This window comes from Mirounga leonina, unplaced genomic scaffold, assembly GCF_011800145.1.
Source record: "Mirounga leonina isolate KUSES-001 unplaced genomic scaffold, KU_Mleo_1.0 Mir_176, whole genome shotgun sequence".
NCBI classification, from domain to species: domain Eukaryota; kingdom Metazoa; phylum Chordata; class Mammalia; order Carnivora; family Phocidae; genus Mirounga; species Mirounga leonina.
This window is the reverse complement of record NW_023270454.1, coordinates 59501911-59528682: the sequence shown is the minus strand read 5'-3', so window position 1 is coordinate 59528682 and position 26772 is coordinate 59501911. Positions and strand designations below refer to the sequence as shown.

At 35.4% G+C, this 26772-nt stretch overlaps 1 protein-coding gene across 1 annotated transcript in view; it reads left to right on the top strand.

Moving 5' to 3' along the window:
- The window catches only part of ADAD1 (adenosine deaminase domain containing 1), a 49966-nt gene extending 23915 nt beyond the window's left edge, over positions 1-26051 (top strand). The window contains exons 9-11 of the mRNA XM_035023132.1: positions 8668-8905; positions 14422-14554; positions 25798-26051. Of these exons, the coding sequence (XP_034879023.1) occupies positions 8668-8905; positions 14422-14554; positions 25798-25911 (485 nt within the window). The 3' untranslated portion in view covers positions 25912-26051. The remainder of the gene's footprint in view (positions 1-8667; positions 8906-14421; positions 14555-25797) is intronic.
- The last annotated feature ends 721 nt before the right edge of the window (positions 26052-26772 follow it).

Genomic DNA, 26772 nt, shown 5'->3' with positions numbered 1-26772 from the left:
GTCATCTTTTACCTAGCAATGGGGAATACCAGGTAGCAATAAAAAACACCATATAAGACTTAGTAAAATTGTTTCTGTTCTCCTTCTTGGCATCTTTGTGGGACATATCTAAAGCTAATTGGCGTTCTGTCTAGTATAACCTAAATGATTTTAATGTGTTCAAGTTGTTGGTAAAATTGCAGATTTTTGGACCTCTTAAGATCTCTATTCTGTGTCTGGGGGAAGGGGTAGGAGTTTTGAGACAGAGGAATATACATTTTAAAAGCACCACTAAGTGATTCTGATACAGATGATGTGAATGGCTCTTGGAGAAATACTCATTTAAAGTTTCTGTACACTAAAAGAGAGAAATTTAGAGAGCCAAAAGAATCTTCAGAATTCACTGAACTTTATTAGTAGTCTAGTACAGCTTCTCACTTAGTACATAAACTCTTTTAATGCCATTCCTGATAGAGTATCATCTAACCCTAGTTTAAAAGCATCCAGTAATGTGGAGTGTAGGATTTAAAACCAATCTATCCTATTAATTGAATAGCCCCAGTTTTTAAAACAATTCCTCCTTATTTAGAATTGGAATTTGCTTCCCTTTAATTCTGTACTGACACTATAAGTTAAATCTAATTATTTGAGGATAATGACCTCATCCCGTTCTCGTGTAAGTTTTATGAAATCTTTTACAGTTCTTTATTTTAATTCTTAAAAACCTTATTTACTAGATCATTTACCAGTGGGGAGAGTATTACATTTTAAGACTTACTTAACTTTTCAGAAAGTTTACAGAAGCCAATTTTATGCTGTGGGTGTTCTTAGATGTTCATTTTATCACTTTGTGGTAGTAGTCTTCCTTCTTTTGTAGGACAAAAGTCTTAGGCTTGCATTAAAAAGACATTTACTATTATTTGAATAGAAAATAATCCAGAGTAGGGGTGCCTGGGTGGCTCAGTCAGTTAAGTGTTGGACTCGTGATTTTGGCTCAGGTCATTATCTCAGGGTTGTAGTATCCAGCCCCGGTATGGGGCTCTGTGCTCAGTGCAGAATCTGCTTGAGATTCTCTCCCTCTCCCTCTGGCCTGCCCCCTGCTCATGCACGTGTGCTCTCTTTCTCTCTCTCAAATAAATAAAATCTTAAAAAAAAATCCATATTGGGAAGAAAATTCACTTTGCTTAAGTACTTAAAAACAGCTGGATTTATATTTTCAAGCTTTTTAAGGTATATTTGCAAGGTTGGTATTCTGTTATGGTAAGATCATCTGTCTAAATATTTCTAAGTGTTTGTCCAGAGGTATTTCCGTCTAGTTCTTTTAAAAAACTAATTTGAATTGTACATTTGGATTATAAAGAATGCCAATTGCTGACTCCCTCCTAATGAAAGAAACATTTGATAACCTTAGAGATTCTGTTATTCATTCCTTTTTTTTTTTTTTTTTTTAGATCAGTAATAGGTTCACAATGTTAATAAAATACTTGCCCCAAATCATTCAGTTTGCCTATTGGCAGAGCCTGGACTCAACCAGTTTTATAACTTCTCATGCTGCTGCTTTTTGTATTAAATTGAGCTCTGATAGCTTTGTCTGAGCATAATGAGTACTAGAATCTCATTGCTGTGTCTGTTAAACTTGACACTCTTGAAGGCAGATGCTTTGCCACACTCATCTTAGTCCAGTTTGTGCTAGGGGGTCAGTAAATATTTCATGAATAAATGATTTGAGTCAGCATGTTTTGTTTTTGAAAGTGCTTTTATTTTTCTACTTAACACTAATACTGCCTGGAACACTTGAAAAATTTTATTCTTTATGCTTGTTGCATTTTATGCTCACCCAGGAAGCTTTGAAAATAATGTGAGAATGGCATTGGTATTAATATCCCAATCCCTCAAGATTCTAATGTGCATCCAGGATTGATAATTACTGCTCTCTGATAATCTAATCTTTCACATTCTTTTTTCATCAGGTGATTATTGAGCCCCCTACTATATGTTAGGTGTTGTACACTGTTGGATTCTCAGGGATACCATTCATGTAATAAAATACAGAGTGAGCATTATTAATACAAAGGCAAGATGCTTCTTGCCTTTATGTATTCTCCTGGCCACACATTTGTGTTTCACAGGAACATGATTTGTTTTCTCTGGATGTTCTGTGATATATGGGTGGTGTGGGTAAAATGTAATGCCTCAGACTAATTATGATGTTCCAGATGTGGTAGGACCAGTGCATAGTTCTTTAATGTTTGATTTTTTGATTTATATACTTTATTCTTCATGCAGCCTCAGTTTTAAATAGCTGTTTCAGCAACCATTTCTGCTGACTTACATTACACTTATGGTAGATTAAGCTCCTGAGAATCTTTTCTGTATAAAAAGCTGTCCAGTTAGGTCAGCTATGGTCCTTGATTAGATTTAATTTTTTAAAATAATTTTTTATTGTTATGTTAATCACCATACATTACATCATTAGTTTTTGATGTAGTGTTCCGTGATTCATTGTTTGCATATAACACCCAGTGCTTCATGCAGAACGTGCCCTCTTTAATACCTTTCACCAGGCTAACCCATCCCCCCACTCCCCTCCCCTCTAGAACCCTCAGTTTGTTTTTCAGAGTCCATTGTCTCTCATGGTTTATCCCTCCGATTTCCCACCTTCATTCTTCCCCTCCTGCTATCTTCTTTTTTTTTTCTTAATATATATTGTATTATTTGTTTCAGAGGTACAGATCTGCGATTCAACAGTCCTGCACAATTCACAGTGCTCACCATAGCACATACCCTCCCCAATGTCTATCACCCAGCCACCCCATCCCTCCCACCCCCCACCACTCCAGCAACCCTCAGTTTGTTTCCTGAGATTCAGAATTCCTCATATAAGTGAGGTCATATGATACATGTCTTTTTCTAATTGACTTATTTCACTCAGCATAACACCCTCCAGTTCCATTCACGTCGTTGCAAATGGCAAGATCTCACTCCTTCTGATGGCTGCATAATATTCCATTGTATATATATATACCACATCTTCTTTATCCATTCATCTGTCAATGGACATCTTGGCTCTTTCCACAGTTTGGCTGTTGTGGACATTGCTGCTATAAACATCAGGGTGCATGTATCCCTTCAGATCCCTACATTTGTATCTTTGGGGTAAATACCCAGTAGTGCAGTTGCTGGGTTATATGGTAGCTCTATTTTCAACTTTTTGAGGAACCTCCATACTGTTTTCCAGAGTGGCTGCACCAGCTTGCATTCCTACCAACAGTGTAGGAGGGTTCCCCTTTCTCTGCATCCCCGCCAACATCTGTTGTTTCCTGACTTGTTAATTTTAGCCATTCTGACTGGCGTGAGGTGGTATCTCATTGAGGTTTTGATTTGGATTTCCCTGATGCCGAGTGATGTTGAGCACGTTTTCATGTGTCTGTTGGCCATTTGGATGTCTTCTTTGGAAAAATGTTCATGTCTCCTGCCCATTTCTTGATTGGATCATTTGTTCTTTGGGTGTTGAGTTTGATAAGTTCTGTACAGATTTTGGATACTAGCCCTTTATCTGATAAGTCATTTGCAAATATCTTCTCCCATTCTGTCGGTTGGCTTTTGGTTTTGTTGACTGTTTCTTTTGCTGTGCAAAAGCTTTTTATCTTGATGAAGTCCCAATAGTTCATTTTTGCCCTTGCTTCGCTTGCCTTTGGTGATGTTTCTAGGAAGAAGTTGCTGCGGCTGAGGTCGAAGAGGTTGCTGCCTGTGTTCTCCTCTAGGATTTTGATGGACTCCTGTCTCACATTGAGGTCTTTCAACCATTTGAGTTTATTTTTGTGTGTGGTGTAAGGAAATGGTCCAGTTTCATTCTTCTGCATGTGGCTGTCCAGTTTTCCCAGCACCATTTGTTGAAGAGACTGTCTTTTATCCATTGGACATTCTTTCCTGCTTTGTCGAAGATGAGTTGACCATAGAGTTGAGGGTCCATTTCTGGGCTCTCTATTGTGCTCCATTGATCTATGTGTCTGTTTTTGTACCAGTACCATACTGTCTTGATGATGACAGCTTTGTAATAGAGCTTGAGGTCTGGAATTGTGATGCTGCCAGCTTTGCTTTTCTTTTTCAACATTCTTCTGGCTATTCGGGGTCTTTTCTGGTTCCATAGAAATTTTAGGATTATTTATTTCATTTCTTTGAAAAAAGTGGATGGTATTTTGATGGGGATTGCATTGAATGTGTAGATTGCTCTAGGTAGCACTGACATCTTCACAATATTTATACTTCCAAACCATGAGCATGGAATGTTTTTCCATTTCTTTGTGTCTTCCTCAATTTCTTTCATGAGTATTTTATAGTTTTCGGAGTACAGATTCTTTGCCTCTTTGGTTAAATTTATTCCTAGGTATCTTATGGTTTTGGGTGCAATTGTAAATGGGATCGACTCCTTAATTTCTCTTCTGTCTTGTTGTTGGTGTATAGGAATGCCACTGATTTCTGTGCATTGATTTTATATCCTGCCACTTTACTGAATTCCTGAATGAGTTCTGGCAGTTTTGGAGTGGAGTCTTTTGGGTTTTCCACATAAAGTATCATATCATCTGCAAAGAGTGAGAGTTTGACTTCTTTGCCAATTTGGATGCCTTTGATTTCTTTTTGTTGTCTGATTGCTGTGGCTAGGACTTCTAATACTATGCTGAATAGCAGTGGTGATAGTGGACATCTCTGCCATGTTCCTGACCTTAGGGGGAAAGCTCTCAGTTTTTCCCCATTGAGAATGATATTTACTGTGGGTTTTTCATAGATGGCTTTTATGATATTGAGGTATGTGCCCTCTATCCCTATACTCTGAAGAGTTTTGATCAAGAAAGGATGCTGTACTTTGTCATATGCTTTCTCTGCATCTGTTGAGAGGATCATATGGTTCTTGTTCTTTCTTTTATTAAGGTATTGTGTCACGTTGATTGATTTGTGGATGTTGAACCAACCTTGCAGCCCAGGGGTAAATCCCACTTGGTCGTGGTGAATAATCCTTTTAATGTACTGTTGTATCCTATTGACTAGTATTTTGGTGAGAATTTTTGCATCCATGTTCATCAAGGATATTGGTCTGTAATTCTCCTTTTTGATGGGGTCTTTGGTTTGGGGATCCAGGTAATGTGGCCTCATAAAACAAGTTTGGTGGTTTTCCTTCCATTTCTATTTTTTGGTAACAGTTTCAGAATAGGTATTAATTCTTCTTTAAATGTTTGGTAGAATTCCCCTGGGAAGCCATCTGGCCCTGGGCTTTTCCTTATTGGGAGATTTTTGATGACTGCTTCAATTTCCTAAGTAGTTATAGGTCTGTTCAGGTTTTCTATTTCTTCCTGGTTCGGTTTTGGTAGTTGATACATCTCTAGGAATGCATCCATTTCTTCCAGATTATCTAATTTGCTGGCATAGAGTTGCTCATAATATGTTCTTATAATTGTTTGTATTTCTTTGGTGTTGGTTGTGATCTCTCCTCTTTCATTCATGATTTTGTTGATAGGGGTCATTTTTCTTTGTGATAAGTCTGGCCAGGGATTTATCAATTTTGTTAATTCTTTCAAAGAACCAGCTCCTAGTTTCGTTGATCTGTTCTACTGTTCTTTTGGCTTCTATTTCATTGATTTCTGCTCTGATCTTTATTATTTCTCTTCTCTTGCTGGGTTTAGGCTTTATTTGCTATTCTTTCTCCAGCTCCTTTAGGTGTAGGGTTAGGTTGTGTATTTGAAACCTTTCTTGTTTCTTGAGAAAGGCTTGTATTGCTATATACTTTATTCTTAGGACTGCCTTTGCTGTATCCCAAAGATTTTGAACAGTTGTGTTTTCATTTTCATTTGTTTCCATGAATTTTTTTAATCTTTAATTTCCTGGCTGACCCATTCATTCTTTAGTAGGATGCTCTTTAGCCTCCATGTATTTGAGTTCTTTCCGACTTTCCTCTTGTGATTCAGTTCTAGTTTGAAAGCATTGTGGTCTGAAAATAGGCAGGGAATCTTTTGGTACCAATCTTTTGGTACCAGTTGAGACCTGATTTGTGACCTAGGATGTGATCTATTCTGGAGAATGTTCCATGGACACTAGAGAAGAATGTGTATTCTGTTGCTTTGGGATGGAATGTTCTGAATATATCTGTGAAGTCCATTTGGTCCGGTGTGTCATTTAAAGTCTTTATTTCCTTGTTGATCTTTTGCTTAGATGATCTGTCCATTTCAGTGAGGGGGGGTGTTAAAGTCCCCCACTATTATTGTATTGTTGTCGATGTGTTTCTTTGCTTTTGTTATTTTTTTTTTTTTTTAAGGATTTTGTTTATTTATTTGACAGAGACACAGTGAGAGAGGGAACACAAGCAGGGGGGAATGGGAGAGGGAGAAGCAGGCTTCCTGCCAAGCAGGGAGCCTGATGCGGGTTTGATCCCAGGACCCTGGGATCATGACCTGAGCCGAAGACAGACACTTAACGACTGAGCCACTCAGGCGCCCTGCTTTTGTTATTATAGATTTAACTTTTTACTTCACCTTTGAGTTTCATGTTATTTTAGATGACCTGAGATAAATCAAGCTTGCCCTATAATATGCTGTAATTTTAGAGCTGTATTTTTCCAGGAAGAATTTTTAGCCTCAAGATATGAACAAAACCATACTTCAGGTTTAGTTAATAGTTAAAGCATACACATATAAAGAGGAAAAGTAAAATTTCTAATATTAATATACTTTTTTCTATTACATTATTGCTTTTATACCACCTTTTTTTAAATTGTATTTTATTATGTTATGTTAATCACCATACATTTAGGTGAAAAAATTTGGTATGTAAGGAATCTTAAATGGAATTTGACTTTCAGGGTTTTTTTTTTTCCACATGTGTCTTGGTATGTTAGGCACAAACAATGGCATTATTTCATTATAGTATGTCTTAGTCTGTTTGGGCTACTACAACAGAAATTCCACAGACTGGGTGTCTTAAACAACAAACATATGTTTTTCACAGTTCTGGAGTCTGGAAATTCCAGGATCAAGGTGTTAGCAGATTCAATGTCTGGTGAGGGCCCATCTCCTGATTCATAGATGCCTGTTTTCTCACTGTGTCCTGATACTGTAGCAGGGATGAGAGCCTCTTTTACAAGGGTGCCTCACAAAGGCCTACTATTATATTGGGAATTAGATTTTAACATATTTTATGGGGACGCATTTAGTCTATAGAACAGTAATAATATGTTAACATTTTCTTTTGAATCCATGTCTTCTGTTCATTATAGATACAGTGACTATTCCACAGACCTTATTTCTTCCCAAATGTTTGTGCCCCAGCATATCTTTTTTTTTTTTTTTTGTGCCCAAGCATATTTTTAACTAGTCTTCATTTGTCATTACTTCTTAATTTGGAATGTTCAATGGAATACTTACTGTCTATTGATGAATAAAAAAGATGTGGTATATACATACAATGGATTATTACTCAGCCATGAAAAAGAATGAAATCTTGCCATTTGCAACAGCATGGATGGATTTAGAGGGTATAATGCTAAGTGAAATAAGTCAGAGAAAGACAAATACCCTATGATTTCACTCATAAAGAATTTCAGAAACAAGCAAGGAAAAAAAAAATAAACTGGAAAATAGACTCTTAACTATAGAGAACAGACAGAGGAAGGGTTGTAGGTGGGGGGCTGGGTGAAATACATGATGGGGATTAAGAGTACACATCTTGATGAGTGCCAAGTAATATATAGAATTGTTGAATCTGTATATTATATACCTGAAACTAACACTGTATGTTAACTATACTGGGATTAAAAAAAACACACACACACACACAAAGGAGTGCTTAGAAAAAAGGTGTCAACAGCAATTCGTGTTCTTTTTACATCGTTTTCTAGTTTCCAAATAGTCATAATGAGTGTAAGACCAATAGCCATCTCAACAGTTCCAATGTATGGAAACAAAACTTTGTGATGTAATGTCTAGTGGTATAAAATTTCTCTTTGTGAGAACTTCTGACGCTTTAAGGAGAAAAGAGATCTACTTTTGAATTACTAATTTTTAAATAGGAATGACTTGTCTAACTTCTGTTTTAAGTTTGATGAGCCCACTATTTTATACTATACTAATGATATTACATCTTTTTGAGCATTCTTTCAACAATTATTTTAACTGAAAACTCAAAGGTTTTGGTATTAGCCCACATTGTAACCAGAAATGGTCATTATTTAAATTATTTTGTGTTGTGAAACTGGAACATTGTGGTACTGGAATAGTTACAATTTGTGGCCCTTAGATGTGGAAAAATAACTTAATCTCACCAGCCATCTCTCAGCCACATTTATCTCCTGTATTATTTGCTGGTTTCATGCTGTAATCTGAAAAATCAAGACAGGATAAGCTAATTCTCTCTGGCAGAACCCTGTAAAAAGTACTATATTTTTTTTCTGGGTCAGTTCTGGCTCTTCACTTTTATTCACTGGAATGTCAATTTGTTATTTTCTGTAGATTCCTTTTTAAATGGAAATTATGACCATTGTTACCTTGTCCTGGTTCTGGTAAAAAAAATATAGAAGTAGCTGCTGAGAAGTAGGAAAGGAAAGGTTGCAAGAAAAAGATAAAAAGACTTTAGACTGTTTCCTTTTTTTTTTGTCTAGTCTTTTGATATTGAACTTCTGAGTGTTTTGTTTTTACTTTCTAGGTGATGGGAATTGCAGTGATACTAGAGGTTTAGAAATTGCTGTAAAGCAACGTGTTGATGATGCACTCACTTCAAAACTTCCAATGTTTTACTTGGTCAACAGACCTCATGTTAGTTTAGTACCTTCTGCATATCCACTTCAAACAAACTTGGAATATAAATCCCTGAGTCTGAATTGGGCACAGGGGGACATTTCTTTGGAGATTGTGGATGGCCTAAGTGGAAAGATCACTGAAAGGTTAGCATTACTAATTTCTTTTAAAATCACGTATTTAAGCAGGACACTTGTGGTAAGCAATGGGTGTTGTATATAAGTGTGGGATCACTAAATTGTACACCTGAAACTAATACTGACTAACTGGAATTTAAATAAAAACTAAAAAAAAAAAATCTTAAGAGAAAATACGTTTACAATACTGTATCAGAAAAAAATCTGCATATAAATGGGCCTGTGCAGTTTAAACCTGTGTTTTTTAAGGGTCAGCTGTATTTAGAAGGGTCCTGTGCAAGTGTAAGGGGCCCAGAAGGTTAAGCTTCACAGTAAATCTAGCTCCATCTATACTATAATAAAAACAAAACCCTTAAAAATACTAAGCAAAAATGCATTTTAATAGAACTTTTAAAATCATTCTTTTTTAGGTGCAGTTTTTTGAATTCTGAACAATTATAGTTATCACTGAGTGTGACTACTTTGTAGGCATTGTACTAATTTTAAAAAAACACACATTTTGTTTCTGATGAGAAGACAGACCTGGAGAAGTTCTATAACTTACTGGAGTTAATTAAGTTGAATGGAGCCAGTATTCAAAATCAGTCTCCAGAACCTATATTTTTCTAAGTATCATTTCGTGATTTTAATTAACACTAGAATCATATAATGTATTTGTTTTAAAAATACATTTTCTCTTACTGAATCCGAATTTCTGGATCTAAAGCTAAGAACCTGTATTTTTGACATGTGTTAAAATATGTACTATGTTATACTGCATTCTTATAATAACCCTATAGATTAGGTTGTTGCTCTTTTACAGATGAACTGATTCAAGCTAGGTTTAATATCTTGCTTAAAGTCACCCAAATAGTAAGTAACACAGCTGGGATTCTTATCTGGACATTTTATTTCCAAAGCCCTTGCCAGTAACCATAATATGCTATGCGTTTTAGACATTTCTTTATAATATCCCTGCCATTGATTATCAGGTGAAACTAAAACTGTTCTTTTAGCGTGACCGTACATTTATAATGAGGTAATGAATAATGTTAAAAATTTAAATGCTTAAACTGCTTTCTTTGTGAAAGATGGGTTTAAATTAAGACCACATACAAATGTTCCTTGGTATGACCTCAGGCATACTATTGATTACTTCAACTAATGTGAATTACACTAATCTTGCCTTCAATCAGCTGTTAATAATGGACAAATTATACACATACAAACAAAACAAGTCTTTGAAAAGACATGAAAAAGTCTTTTACTGAAAGCAGATAAAATACGAGCATAACAAAGCTAAAATTCGTATAAAATGAGCTTAGCTAATTTATTATAGCTAAATGCTTGCCAGGTGATTACAAATGAAGAGAGCAGATGTGATCTAAATATTAGACAAGGTGTAGTTCAGCTCCATAGCATTACATAAGGCAGAAGACTCTTTATTATTATTATGTATAATTCACAAGGAAGAAAGAACAGTTAGGGATTCTATGCACAAATAATATAGTATCAACATTCATAAAGCAGAAGTTACAGAAGAGGAGGAAAAATAGAAATCCACTACTGGTTGAGACAGTAATTGACCTTTCAGTTCATGATCAAGTAGACAAAACAATACGCAAGGATATAGTGATTTTAAATAACGAAAATGTAGATTTGATTAACTTACACAAAACTCTGCAGTGTAAATATATAAAATACACCTACTTTTGAAGAACCTATAGAATATTGAAAAAAAACTGATCCTACGTTAGGCCACAGAGAAAATTTCAAATTCTAAGTTAGAAGCAACGTGAGAACCCAGAAGTGGACCCTCAACTCTATAGTCAGCTAGCTAATCTTTAACAAAGCAGGAAAGAATATCCAAAGGAAAAAAGACAGTCTCTTCACAAATGGTGTTGGGAAAACATGCAGAAGAATGAAACTGGACCACTTTCTTACACCATACACAAAAATAAATTCAAAATAGATGAAAGCCCTAAATGTGAAACAGGAATCCATCAAAATCCTGGAGGAGAACACCGGCAGCAACCTCTTTGACCTCAGCCTCAGCAAATTTCTACTAGACAGCCTCCAGAGGTGAGGGAAACAAAAGCAAAAGTGAACTATTAGGATTTCATCAAGATAAAAAGCTTCTGCACAGCAAAGGAAACAATCAATAAAACTAAAAGGCAACCTATGAAATGGGAGAAGATATTTGCAAATGACAGATCAAGGGCTACTATCCAAAATCTATAAAGAACTTACCAAATTCAACACCCAAAAACCAAAAACTCCAGTCAAGAAATGGGCAGAAGACATGCACAGACATTTCTCCAAAGAAGACCTACAAAAGGCTAACAGACACATGAAAAAATGCTCACCACCACTCATCATCAGGGAAATACAAATCAAAACCACAATGAGATATACCACCTCACCCTGGTCAGAATGGCTCAAACATAATACCCTGGAAACAGTGGATGTTGGTGAGGATAGGGAGAAAGGGGAACCCTCTTACACTGTTGGTAGGAATGCACACTGGTGCAGCCACTCTGGAAAACAGGATGGAGGTTCCTCAAAAAATGAAAAATAGAGCTATCCTATGACCCAGCATTGTGCTACTAGGTATTTATCCAAAGGACACAAAAATAGTGATTTGAAGGGGCACCTGCACCCCAAAGTTTATAGCAGCAATGTCAACAATAGCCAAAATGTGGAAAAAGCCCAGATGTCTATCAACAGATGAATGGATAAAGATGGGGTGTGTGTGTGTGTGTGTGTGTATGGGAATATTACTCAGCTATCAAACAGAATGAAATCTTACCATTTGCAACAACGTGGATGGAACTAGAGTATATTGTGCTAAGTGAAATAAGTCAGAGAAAGACAAATACCATATGATTTCACTCGTGTGGAATTTTAAGAAACAAAACAGAGAGCACAGAGGAAGAGAAGGAAAAATAAGATAAAAATAGGCAAACCATAAGAGACTCTTAACTAGGAAACAAACTGAGGGTGGCCGGAGGGGAGGTGGGTGGGGGATGGGGAAACTGAGTGATGGGCATTAAGGCAGGCACTTGATGTAATGAGCACTGGGTGTTATATGCAACTGAGGAATCACTAAACTCTACCCTGAAACTAATAATACAGTATATGTTAACTAACTTGAATTTAAATTAAAGTTAGAAGCCATATAGAGAGCATTTTCTGATTGTGATACAGTAAATCTCTAAATAACAAAATCAGTATACTAGGAATTTCTTTCATTGGGGAAAAAAGTCCTCTAACTTTTGGCTCAAAGAGGAAATATAAAATGAAACTGCAGAATATTTAGAAAACAAGGATATTGAAAGCATTACATATCAGAACTCGTAGGATATACAGCTAAAGCAAAGCTGAATGGAAAAGCCAGTACTTCAGATGCTTATATCAAGAGATAATGGAAATAAATTAAGCAGAATGAAGAAATCAGAAAAACTGGAAATGTAATTTAAAGAGCTAAATAACAAAAAGAAGTAATAAAAATCTGATTCTATGGGAAAATGTCACTAGCGAATCTCATATTTAATAAAAGGGAGTAATTAACAGTAATAGATTAAAAGAATCGTAACTTATTTGCTCAACCATGTAAATATTTTTTAAATCCTTGTGAAATGCATACATTTCTAGGAAAAATTATTTCTATAACTGGTACAGAAGAGGGAAAAACCTAAACAGTTATTTTCATAAGAAAGTTATCAGGAAGGTGCCCTAACTATTCTCAAAGAAAGCACCATTCTGAGGTGGTTCAGAGGAATTTTTAAACCTTTAAATAGCAGAACTTTCCAGTGCTATCTAAGAAGATGGAAAACATTAAAATCCTTTTATGGAGCAGGTGTATCACTGCTATTAAATCTAATAGAAGATTGCTGCCTCCTTCCACAGAAGTTACAGATGAAACTTTCTTTTATATCCAGGCAAAATAGCTAAATAAAGTATTAAGCAAAATTTAACAGTACATTAAAAAAATACATATTTTATACAACAATATCAATTGGTATTTTTTGTAGGAGTGAGGATAGTAATAACATAATAGAAATACCAGATTACAAATTCTTATTAAAATAGTCATTAAATGATCTAGGGATACCACATGTTCATCTCTCTAAATCCCAAGAAGGCATATAATACATCTCTTCAGCTATTCTAGATAAAGATAATAAAAAAGCAATAGTTTGATATGTTTGTTAAGGATAAAATGTGTGTTTATTAGTCAGAAGTATCATCATGATTGATGATAACATCCAGAACAAGACACAGTTGTTTACTCTTGCTGTTAATATTTTACTTAAAGCATTTGGACAAGAGAAAGAAATGAGAGATTATGAAATACTGGAGGAGGTAAAATTACTATTCTTTGCATATGGTATCATATTATACCAGGAGAATCATTGGGAAAACTACAACAAAAGGTATCATGGTGAAAATATTAATAAAGATATCAATAGGTTTCATACACAGGAGCATATGTTAACTATTTCTGTATATAAAACGACCTCAAAACTTAGTAACTTAAAATAACCATTTATTACTGTCCACAAGTTTTTAGGGTCAACTGAGCTGGATTTTGTTGGGCTCCCTCATTCATCTGGGGTTAACTCTAGATTAACTGAAATTCAACCTGTCTGGTCTTAGAGGAATGACAAGGCTCTGGTCCATGTCTTTTCTCACCCTCTTGTAGACTAGTCCCAGCTGGCTCATTTGGTAGAGGAATGATTCCCTAGAGAATGAACACAAACCTATGAGGCCCAGGCTCAGAACTGACACATCCTCTATTCATTCACCAAAATAAGTCACAAAACTAGCCCAAATTCAGAGGGAGGGGAAATCAACCACAGTTACTGAGAGGAGAATGTGAAAAGTCACATTATAAAGAGTATGGAGACAGGGAGAAATAAAGGATTTGGGCAATTTTTGTAAATACAAGAACACCTAATAAGATACAATGAAGAGAGTTATAGCAAAAAATTTCATGGTCTATGGACCCACTTTTATTAGAAACAGAAAAATATATGCATGCACATACATATACATAGATTATAGGAAGGTCATGAGGAGGGGTGTATATATATTTTTTTTAGTGAGTTAAAATTTACATGCAGTGAAATGTACTATATAGTTTCATGCCTTTTGATAAATGTATACACCTGTATAACCATCACCCCATTAAAATGCAGGACATTTTCATCATTCCAGAAGATCTTTCTGTGCCTTTTTCCAGTCAGTTCTGGTACAACCACTGTTTCAATTTGTATCAACGTAGATTAATTTTGCTTCAAACAATAAAATGTTCCAGTATCCATCTTCTTTAATTTTTAATGCAACACTGTAATAATTTAAGCTGTAGGTTAATTAGCTTCAGAAAGTAAATATTCAGAACAATTTTTGTGTAAAAATCTTTCACTATCTTCATTGTATATGAATGAGAAAAGTATTTGTAGATTGTTGACTTTAATCTCTACAATTGTCAACATAAATCCTTGAATAATGATTAGTGGATGTTTCATTCCTTTCTACTTTAGTTCCCCATTTAAAAGTGGTGTGTCAATGGCAAGCCGGCTTTGTAAAGCTGCAATGTTAAGTCGATTTAACCTGCTTGCCAAAGAAGCTAAGAAAGGAGATTTACTTGAAGCTAGTACATACCATGCAGCAAAGGTAAGTCCTTAAAGGAATGAAATTGATCATAGAAATAAAATTTAAGACAACAAAAATGTAATTTTATGATAATGAGACATAGGAGAAGTTGCTTGAAATAGTTATTGAATATAAGGTATTGCCATGTACTGGTAGAATTAATTTTTAAATGAAAATGCCAGAAATTGAATATGTAAATGATGCTGCCACTTAAAGTAGCCACCTTAGTATGGTGCCACTTATTTTGACGATATTTGATCAAAACCTTTCATATCCAGAAAAACAAAATGGTAATAAAATTTTTTCTGTATATATTAACCATGGTAACTTTAGAAGTATTCTAAAATAATACATTAAGATATCCATGTAAATTTTCCTGTTTTAAAGTTGTGAAACTGCTTTAATTTCAGCATGTGACTTGGGCCTGATTAAGTAGGTGATGTGTGTATATATATATATATATATAGCCTTTTTCTCTCCTTAAAAATATTTATTTTTTTTTAGTATTACAAACATAATGCATATATAGAGAATTTGGCAATTTTTTTTAAATACAGAGGAAAAATAGTACTTGTAATCCTTCCTACTATTCAAATTACGGTACTTTTAAACCTGTAAGCATGTTATTTCATTTTCTCGTCATGTGTCTTGCATATATATGTATATTTGAGTATGCATATATTTTAAAATATTACCATACTGAATGTATTTTTTAATCTGCTTTTTTTCATTTGGTATTGTCTGACATAAACCATGTTATCGTAGTGTGACATACCCAAGACATCAAGTTATTAAATACAAATTGTTTCTGATAACCTAAATTCAGTTTCAGTCCGTAATCTAGTATTGTATGAAAGTCTCTTAATTTCAACAGTATCTTAACTACAGATTTGTGGGTATGCACACACATTTTTAAGTATAAAAGCTTATCTAGGCAATTTCTGGTTTTGGTGGTATGAAGTTGTAGATCATATTTATAAAAAAGCAAGTATAAAAACGACAAAATTGTCAAAAAAACCACCTTTCACAACTCTAGAAATTGAAGACAGAAGTATGTATTATTGAAAAACTTCTTGAGCTCTGGATAAGAACAACAGGAGTTTATGGTGCCTTCACCCAAGACCCTATTCTTTCTCCCTCCTTTCTGCTAGTTTAAGTGGCAAGAACTATAGTTTTTACTAGCGTGAGGATGTCACTGGAAGTAGATTTGCTGCTTGAGGGTGGACTTTATTTGGGGCAGAGGGTAAAAATTTGAAGCTTTGTCACCTAAAAGTGCCAAACCTAGTATGCAACAAACAGGGAAAATCAATAATTTTGCTGACCCAAGATTGCAGTCCTGGTTGGGACAAGTGATGGACCAACTAGTAACTTACTTAGGTAGATTTTAAAAATGAAAGAGCCATGGAAGGGCTAAGATAAATTCTCCATATATCCTTGGCTGAATGAGAACCTACACTTGTGCAGGGAAGACCCTAGAGAACCCAATAAAGAGTGAAACTGTAAAAGAGAACTGGCTGCAACATTAAATCCAATAGTCCCTCCTTATCCGTGGGGGATACTACCAAGAACCCCAGCGGATGCCTGAAACCACAGGTAATACTGAATCCTATATATACTGTTGTTTTCTTATATGTACATATCTATGATAAAGTGTTATTTATAAATTAGGCACAAGAGATTAACAACAATAATTTAAATAGAACAATTACAACAGTGTATTGTAATAAAAGTTATATGGTCTCTTTCTCAGAATATCTTGTACTATACTCACCTTTCTTTTTCTTGTGATGATAGTAAATGATAAAATGCTTATTTGATGAGATGAAGTGAGGTGAATGATGTAGGCATTGTGACGTAGCGTGAGGCTACTGTTGACCTCCTGATATATCAGAAGGAGGATCATCTTCTTCCAGACTGTGGTTGACAATGGGTAATTGGAACCAGGGAAAGCAAAACCATGGATAGGGTGGAGGGACTATGTACACAACCCCCCCCCCCCACACACACACAAATTGATGAGAAGGTAGATGCCTTATAGGTTTAAGGTGTTTGAACAGTGTCTGCTGAAATCATTTATCATTAAGCGAAGCAGATAATAGGGTAACCATTAGGAGACCAGGCTAAAAAATAAAAATAAGAATAAAAAACCTGGGAAGGGACAATAGCAGCTGCATACCATGGAGAAAACAGATTTCACAATTTAAGCAAGCTAAATTTAAAAAATAAAAAAACTTCAGAAAAAATAAAACCATGTCCAGAATTTCTATAATATATTGTCTAAAAAGTTTAATTTTTTTTATTCTTATGTTAATCCCCATACATTACATCATTAGTTTTAGATGAAGTGTTCCATGATTCATTGTTTGTGCATAACACCCAGTGCTCCATGCAGAATGTGCCCTCCTCAATACCCACCACCAGGCTAACCCATCCTCCCACCCCCCTCCCCTCGAGAACCCTCAGTTTGTTTCTCAGAGTCCATCGTCTCTCATGGTTCGTCTACCCCTCCGATTTCCCCCCCTTCATTCTTCCCCTCCCGCTACCTTCTTCTTTTTTTTTTTTTTTAACATATATTGCATTATTTGTTTCAGAGGTACAGATCTGAGATTCAACAGTCTTGCACAATTCACAGCGCTTACCAGAGCACATACCCTCCCCAGTGTCTATCACCCAGTCACCCCATCCCTCCCACCCCACCCCCCACTCCAGCAACCCTCAGTTTGTTTCCTGCAATTAAGAATTCCTCGTATCAGTGAGATCATATGATACATGTCTTTCTCTGTTTGACTTATTTCACTCAACATAATACCCTCCAGTTCCATCCACGTCGTTGCAAATGGCAAGATCTCATTCCTTTTGATGGCTGCATAATATTCCATTGTATATATACACCACATCTTCTTTATCCATTCATCTGTCGATGGACATCTTGGCTCTTTCCACAGTTTGGCTATTGTGGACATTGCTGCTATAAACATTGGGGTGCACGTACCCTTTCGGATCCCTACTTTTGTATCTTTGGGGTAAATACCCAGTAGTGCAATTGCTGGATCATATAGTAGCTCTATTTTCAATAAAAAGTTTAATTTTTAACCAAAAAAGATGGGAGATGTAAAAAACAAGAAGGTGAAACATATAGTCAGGAAAAAGTAATAGTCAATAGAAACTGGTTCTAAGTGGGTCCAAATGTTAAATATAGCTAAGACTTCAAAGCAGCTATTATAAATATGTTCAGAGAATTAAAGGAAAATATAACAGTGTATCAACACAGACCTGTACCTCTGAAACAAATAATACATTATATGTTAAAAAAAAAAAAAAGAAGATAGTAGGAAGGGAAAAATGAAGGGGGGCAAATCGGAAGGGGAGACGAACTATGAGAGACTATGGACTCTGAGAAACAAACTGAGGGTTCTAGAGGGGAGGGGGGTGGGGGGATGGGTTAGACTGGTGATGGGTATTAAAGAGGGCATGTACTGAATGGAGCACTGGGTGTTATACGCAAACAATGAATCATGGAACACTACATCCAAAACTAATGATGTAATGTATGGTGATTAACATCACATAAAAAAATATCGGGGTGTGGAGAAAAAGGAACCCTCATACACAGTTGGCGGGAATACACATGGGTGCAGCCACTGCAGAAAGCAGTATGGAAGTTCCTCAAAAAATTAAAAATAGAGGGGCGCCTGGGTGGCTCAGTCGGTTAAGCAACTGCCTTCGGCTCAGGTCATGATTCTGGAGTCCCGGGATCGAGTCCCGCATCGGGCTCCCTGCTCGGCAGGGCGTCTGCTTCTCCCTCTGACCCTCCCCCCTCTCATGCTCTATCTCATTCTCTCTCTCAAATAAATAAATAAAATCTTCAAAAAAAAAAAAATTAAAAATAGAATTGCCAGATGACCTAGTAATCCCACTACTGGACATTTACCTGAAGAAAACAAAAACACTAATTCAGAAAGATTTATGCACCTGTTTATTGCAGCATTATTTACAGTAGTGAAGATATGGAAGCAATTCAAGTGTCCATTAATTGCTGAATGGATAAAGAAGATTGAAATATGGAATATTAGTCATAAAAGAGAATGAAATCTTGCCATCTGCAACAACTTGGATAGGCCTACAGGGTATAATGCTAAATGAAATAAATCAGAGAAAGACAAATGCCATATGATTTCACTCCTTTGTGGAATTCAAGAAACAAAGCAAATGAACAAAGAGAAAAAACTGACAAAAAAACAGACTTTTACACACAGAGAACAAATTGGTGGTTGCCAGAGGGGAGGTAGGTGGGGGAGGGAGGTTGAAATAGATAAAGGAAATTAAGAGCACACTTACTGTGAGGAGCACTGAATAATGTATAGAAATGTTGAATCATTATATTGTACACCTGAAACTAATTGAACACTATGTTAATTATACTCCAATAATAAACAAAATGAAAAAAAATAGCCATCTCAATAGAGAAACAAACTACAAAAAAATAATTCTAGAATTGAAACAATAAGTGAAAAATTCTTTAGATGGGCACAACAGCACATTTGAGATGGCAGATAAAAATCAATGAACTTTGAAGATCAATAGAAATTATTTTTTAAAGACAAAGAATGAAAACAGATTGAAGAAAAATAAGCAGAGCCTCAAAGATTTGTGGAACAATATTAAGCACACCAACAGATGTGTATTAGGAATCTCAGATGGAAAGGAGAGAGAAAAACAGGAAAAAAATATGAAGAATACTGAAAAAGTCCCCCAACTGGATGAAAAACATTAACAGATTCAAGAAACTCCACAAATTCCCAAGAAAAAAAATTTTTGAAAAGATCCATACCTGCTAGATCCATCCATTAGCCAGAGAAAGACAAATACCATATGATTTCACTCATATGTGGAATTTAAGAAACTTAAATATGGAGTACAAACTGGTGGTTGCCAGAGGAGAGGTGGGTGGGGGAATGGGTGAAATAGGTGAAGGGCATTAAGAGCACATTTGCTGTGATGAGCACTGAGTAATGTATTGATTATTGAATCATTATATTGCATACCAAAACTAATATAACACTGTATATTAATCATAATGGAATTTAAATAAATATATTATTTAAAAAGATCCATACCTACATATGTCCTATTGAAACTGCTTAAGACCAAGACAAAGAGAAAATCTTGAAAACAGTGAAGGAAAGAAATGTTATTAATCATAGAGCAGTACATCTAAAGGTTGATTTCTCTTTAGCAAGAATGGAGGCCAACCTAAAATAGCCAGAACAGTCTTGAATAAGAATATAGTTGGACAATTCACACTTCTGATTTCAAAGCTTACCACAGAACCAGAGTAATCAAGACACGGTAAAACTGGCATAAGGATAAACATTTAGCTCAATAGGATATAATTGATAGTAAAGAAATCCTAACATTTATGGACAATTGATTTTTCACAAGAGTACCAAGATACTTAAGTGGAAAAAAAAAAGTTTTTTCAACAAGTAGTCTTGGGACAACTTGATATCCACATGGAAAAGAATAAACTAGGACCTTTACCTCATGCCATGTACAAAAATTAACTCAAAATGGGGGCACCTGGGTGGCTCAGTCGTTAAGCGTCTGCCTTCGGCTCAGGTCATGGTCCCAGGGTCCTGGGATCGAGCCCCACATCGGGCTCCCTGCTCCACGGGAAGCCTGCTTCTCCCTCTCCCACTCCCCCTGCTTGTGTTCCCTCTCTCGCTGTGTCTCTCTCTATCAAATAAATAAAATTAAAAAAAAAAAATTAACTCAAAATGGATGATAGACCTATATAAGAATTAAAACTAAAAAACTCTCAGGAGAAAACATAGAAGAAAATATGTGTATTCTTAAGTTAGAGAAAGGTTTCTTAGATCCGATACCAAAAATACGATCCATAAGAGAAAAATTTAGTATTTTAGACTTTATTACAGTAACAACTTTTGCATTTCAAAAATTAAGAAAATGAAAAGGCAAGTTACATACAAGGAGGAAATATTTGTAAATCACACATCTGATAAGGGACTTGTATCCAGAACATATAAAAACTGTTGCAACTCAGTAATAGAAAGATACATGACCCAGTTTTTAAAGTGACCTAAGAATTTGAATAGATATTTTTATAAAGAAAATAAACAAATGGCCAAGAAGAATATGAAAAGATGTCTGACATCGTTAATCATCAGGGAAATACAAATAACCATAGTGATTTACTACTTTACACATACTAGGATATATCAATAGTAAAAAAAGATATTAAGTGTTGTCAATGATGTAAAGAAATCCGAACCATCACACATTGCTGGTAGGAATGTAAAATGATGCAGCTTCTTTGGGAAACAATTTAATAGTTCCTCAACAAGTTAAATATAGAGAGGTGCCTGGCTGGCTCAGTTGGAAGAACATGTGATTCTTGATCTTGGGGTTGTGAGTTTGAGCCCCACATTGGGGGTGTAGAGTTAAATATGGAGTTCGCATGTAACCCAGGAATTCCACTCTTAGATACATGCATTAAGAAAATTGGAGGGCGCCTGGGTGGCTCAGTTGGTTAAGCGACTGCCTTCGGCTCAGGTCATGATCCTGGAGTCCCGGGATCGAGTCCCGCATCGGGCTCCCTGCTCAGCAGGGGGTCGTCTCCTCCCTCTGACCCTCCCCCACTCACATGCTCTCTCTTATTCTCTCTCTCTCAAATAAATAAAAATTAAAAAAAAAAAGAAATCAACAGTGGAATGAGATCTGCGAAGTTAGCCATTTGAGAATTAAACAACTTAACTTCTGAATAACCTGTGAGCCAAGAAATTATAAGCAAATTAAAAAATATCTTCAACAGAATGAAAATACAACATATTGAAATTGGTGGAGTGGTTAGAAATTTACAGCTTTAATCACTTACATTAGGAAGAGAAATGTAAAATCAGTTATTTGAGCTTCCACCTTGAGATGTTAGAAGAAGAGCAAATTAAAACAAAAGGAGAGAGTAATATAAAGTATAGAAATCAGTGAACTAGAAAAGAGAAAAATCAATGAAATCAAAAGTTGATTCGTTGAAAAAAAATCATTGATAATCCTTTAGGCTAACATAAAATAGTAAGAGATAACATACAAGTGATCAAAATTTGGAATGAAAGAAGGGTCATCACTGCAGACCCCAAAGAGCTAAGATAATTGGAATATTATAAACAACTTTTTTTTAAAGATTTTATTTATTTGACAGAGAGAGACAGAAAGGGAACACAAGCAGGGGTAGTGGGAGAGGGAGAAGCAGGCTTCCTGCAGAGCAGGGAGCCCAACGCGGGGTTCCATCCCAGGACCCTGGGATCATGACCTGAGCCAAAGGCAGATGCTAACTGACTGAGCCACCCAGGCACCCAATATGAACAAGCTTTTGTCAAAAAATTAGACAAGTTAAATGAACACATTCCTAGAAAGATCTAAATTATAAAACATGACATTCAGAAAGCGTCAACTCTCCACCTGGTTCTCCATGTGAGGGGTGGCTGTTAATTCTTCAGTCTTGAATTCAAAGTGCCCAATGATGGCATTGCTCTGCACTATAGCCATTTGCCCCAATTTAAGTTTAGAAATTACTAGTTTCAGTAATAGCTGAATCACTGGTTTTCTCAGTAGCTGTTCAAAATGTTAATAAAAGTTCTGTTGCATGGTAGCATAAAAAAAATAAAGAGAATATCCAAATTGAACTAAAGTAATTGAATTATTAATTAAAAGTCTTTTCCTAAAGAAGAGACAAACCAAGAAACAGACTCTTAATTATAGAGAACAAACTGGTGGTTACCAGAGGGGGTGGAGGGTATGGGTTAAATAGATGATGAGGAATAAGGATTGCCCTTGTTTTGATGAGCACCAAGTGATGTATGGAATTGTTGAATTGCTATATTGTATATCTGAAACTAATATAACACTGTATGTTAAGTGGAATTAAAATCAAAACTAAAAAAAAAAAATTCTTTTCCTAAAGGAAAGCAGAGTGCAGATATAGCTTTACTGGTGAATTCTAGCAAACATATATGCAAAAAAATACAAATCCTACAAAAAAACTCTTCCATAAAATGGAAGTTTTTAAAAAGTTTACTGCCAACTTTTATGAGGTCACTATAACCCTGATACCAAAACAGGATTAAAACATCACAAAAAAAATGAAGACTACGAACTGTTATCTCTCAGGAGTATACATGCAAAATTCTTAAGATACTGGCAAAATAAATCCAGCAACCCATGAAAAGGATTATACACCATGACAAAGGAGGTTTGTTTCAGGAATGCAAGGTTGATTTAACATCAGAAAAATTATTGAATGTATTACCATTATATGACTAGATTCAAGTTCAAAACCCACATAATTACCTCAAAAGATGTACAAAATGTATTTTACAAAATCCAACAGCTATTCGTGATTAAAAATAATAAGAAAGAGAAGTAAATTTCCTCAAATGAAAAACCTACCATTGACATCATGCTTAATGGTGAAAGAATACTCTTGCCCCTTCCCCCCACAAGATTAGGGAAGAAAACAAGAATGTCTGCTCTCATCATTTCTATTCAACATTGTTCTGTAGGTCCTAGCAAGTTCAAGTCAAGAAAAAAGGCATCGACACTGAAAAGAACAGAAAAACTGTTCTTGTTTCTAAATAATGTAATCTTGTATGTAGAATATCCTGTGGATTCTACCAAAAACAAACAACTGTATCATATGTGAATTTAGTACACGTTATAAGGACAATATAGAAAAATAAATTGTGTGTGTGTGTGTGTGTGTATATATATGGAATGAACACTCCAGAATTAAAATTGGGAAAACTGTTTTCTCCAGAATAGCATAAAAAATGCTTAGCAATGAATCTAACAAAATAAGTACAAGATCTATACACTGAAAATGATGAAACGTTGCTGAGAGTAATTGAAGACCTAAATAAATGGAGAGATGTACCAATTCATGGGTTGGAAAATTAAATATTGTTAGGCTGTCACTTTCCAAATTAATCTGTGGATTCAAAGCAAACTCATTAGAATCCCAGCAAGCTTTTGTGTGGAAATTGACGAGCTGATTCTGATCAAAATTGACAAGTAAATCCAAAGGATATAAAAGAACCAGAACAATTTTTTAAAAGGTAGATTTACCCTACATAGTTTCAAAATTTATCATAAAGTCACAGTAGTCAAGACAATGTATTGATGTAATGATAGACCTATAAATCAATGGAACAGAAGTCAGAAGTAAACCCACACACTTATGGTCAACTCATTTTGTATAAAGGTGCCAAGGTAACTTAATGGGAGAAAAAATAGTCTTTTTAATAAATGGTGCTGGAACTGTTGGATATCTGTGGACAAAAAAAAATTAGACTCATGAGTCATACAAAAAAAACTTAAAATAGATCATATATCTAAGAGAGCTAAAACTATAAAACTTAGAAGAAAATGTCCAAGTATTTATATTCCTAGGTTAGGAAACAGTTTCTTAGATGTGATGCCAGAAGCACAATCTGTAAAAGAAAAAAATTGATCATTTGGACTCCATAATTTAAAACTTGCTTTTCAAAAGTCATCATTAAGAAAATGAAAATCCAAGTCATAGACTGGAAGAAAAAACTGACTAATCATACATCTGATAAAGGTCTTGGAGCTGTAATAATATATAATGAACTCTTACAACTCAGTATTGAGAGGGCAAACAACCGTTTTTAAAAGTAGCAAAGAATATATTCAAATGGCTAATACACATATAAAAGATGCTCAGCCTCATCAGGCATTAGGTGTTGACCATATGCACAAACACTAAAATCCAAAACACTATACTAGATGTTGCAGAGAAACTGGAGACTTGTACTGCCGATGAGAATGTAAAATAGTACAGTCTCTTTGGAAAACAGTTTGGCAGTCTCTTGCAAAGGTAATCATATAGTTACCGTGTGACCCAGCACTTTCACTGGTATCTGTCCAGGAGGAACAAAAACTTATATCCACACAAGACTTGTACATAAATGTTTACAGCAGCAGCATTCTTAATAGCCCCAAACTGGAAACATTCAGTTGTTCATCGGTTGGTGAATCCTTAAACAATGTCATAAATCCATATGATGGAATACTAATCAGCAATAAAATAGATCAAACTACAAATACATGAAACAACATGAATGAATCTGAAAGCATTATGCTAACCAAAAGAAGCCTGACACAAAAGAGTTCATATGGTGTTCCTTGAGTTTTATGAAATTTCTAGAAAAAGTAGAACTCTAAAGACAAAGTAGATAGATTCGTGGTTGGCTGGAGCTGGGAATACAGATTGGACTGCAGATGGACACAGTGGAGCTTTTTTGCAGGTGATGGAATTGTTTTACAATTTGTGGGATGGTTGCATACCTTTTATAAATTTACTAAAAATCATTAAACTGTATACTTGCAGTGAGTGCATTTATGGTATGTAATTATACTTCAGTAAAGCTTCATTTTTTTAAAAGATTTTATTTATTTATTTGAGAGAGAGAATGAGAGTCAGCATGAGAGGGAAGAGGGTCAGAGGGAGAAGCAGACCCCCAGCTGAGCAGGGAGCCCGATGTGGGACTCAATCCCGGGACTTCCGGATCATGACCTGAGCCGAAGGCAGTCGCTTAACCATTCAGTAAAGCTTTTTAAGAAGTTCATCTGTATGTTCATTTATTAAAAAATGAAATAAACCAAAATGATGGTTATCTGTTGTTTGGGGATTATAGGCAGATTTTATTTTCTTTATATTTTCTCTACTTTTCAAGTTTTCTGTAATGAGTATGATTATTTTAATAAAAAATGTAAAAACAAAAAAAAAGTTGTCTTTAAGGAGTGTTGGCAAGAAAAATGTTTAGGTTCAAAAATAATGAGAGGGCGCCTGGGTGGCTCAGTTGGTTAAGCGACTGCCTTCGGCTCAGGTCATGATCCTGGAGTCCCGGGATCGAGTCCCGCATCGGGCTCCCTGCTCAGCAGGGAGTCTGCTTCTCCCTCTCCCGCTCCCCCCTCTTGTGCTCTTTCTCTCACTCTCTCTCTCAAATAAATAAATAAAATCTTTAAAAAAAAAAAAAACTTCAGACTGGCAAAAAGAGGAAGTCCTTGCTGCCAACGCTTAAAAAAAAAAAAATAATGAGAAAAATAGGAATTCAAAACTATTTTCATTAAATTTTAAAATGTCAAACTAAAGCATCATTAGGGTTACTTACTTTTCATAAGCCAAATTCTGCCTATATCCTGTAATTCAATTTTTTTTCTTTCTCTAGTGTATGTCTGGATCCTATCAAGAAGCTAAAACTTTGCTGAAATCCTACTTCCAACAACATGGCTATGGCTCCTGGATTGTGAAATCTCCCTGTATAGAGCAATTTAGTATGTGATTTAGGCAATCCATTGTCATATTAAAAATCTTTTATTTTTTGGTGTCTTTGACTAGTAAATATATTTTAAGAATTTTGGTGGTTTGCAGCTTTCAAAACCAAAGTCTTGCAACAGCAGTGTCCAGAGATTGCTGACAGTAATAATTTACATTAAAACATTGGGGGGCACCTGGGTGGCTCAGTTGGTTGAGCAACTGCCTTCAGCTCAGGTCATGATCCTGGAGTCCCGGGATCGAGTCCCGCATCGGGCTCCCTGCTCGGCGGGGAGTCTGCTTCTCCCTCTGACCCTCCTCCCTCTCATGCTCTCTGTCTCTCTCTCATTGTCTCTCTCGCAAATAAATAAAATCTTAAAAAAAAAAAAATTAAAAAAAAAAGACGTACTTTAAAAAAAGAAAAAAACATTGGGGAATTTCTTGTGGCCTTTTGGAAAAATTATTACCTGAGTCATTATGCAGCCATTTTGCCTTTATTTTTACAGGCATTATAAAGCCACTGCCCTTTTTGTAGTTTAAAAGAAAATTTCTTTTAAGTTTTTACTTTGAAGCTATCTATTTAGCAAATATACTCAACATTGTTTCTGGGTATCTCATTCAGGTTTTTTCTTTTTAAATTAAAAATTAGAATCCAGGAATACAAATAGTTTTTGCTCATTTGTTGATTAATTCAACAAACATTTGAGTGCCTAATATTTGCCAGTAACCATGCTTGTGTGATAGTGAAAAACAACAACTAGAACACCATTTCTCATGTCCAAGAAGTTTATGAATGCAAACTGCACATATACATGCAGAAAAATGTTAACCATGATCTTCTGATTAAAGGTCATCATAAATGCTTTAAATAAGATTGACCATTTTCAAG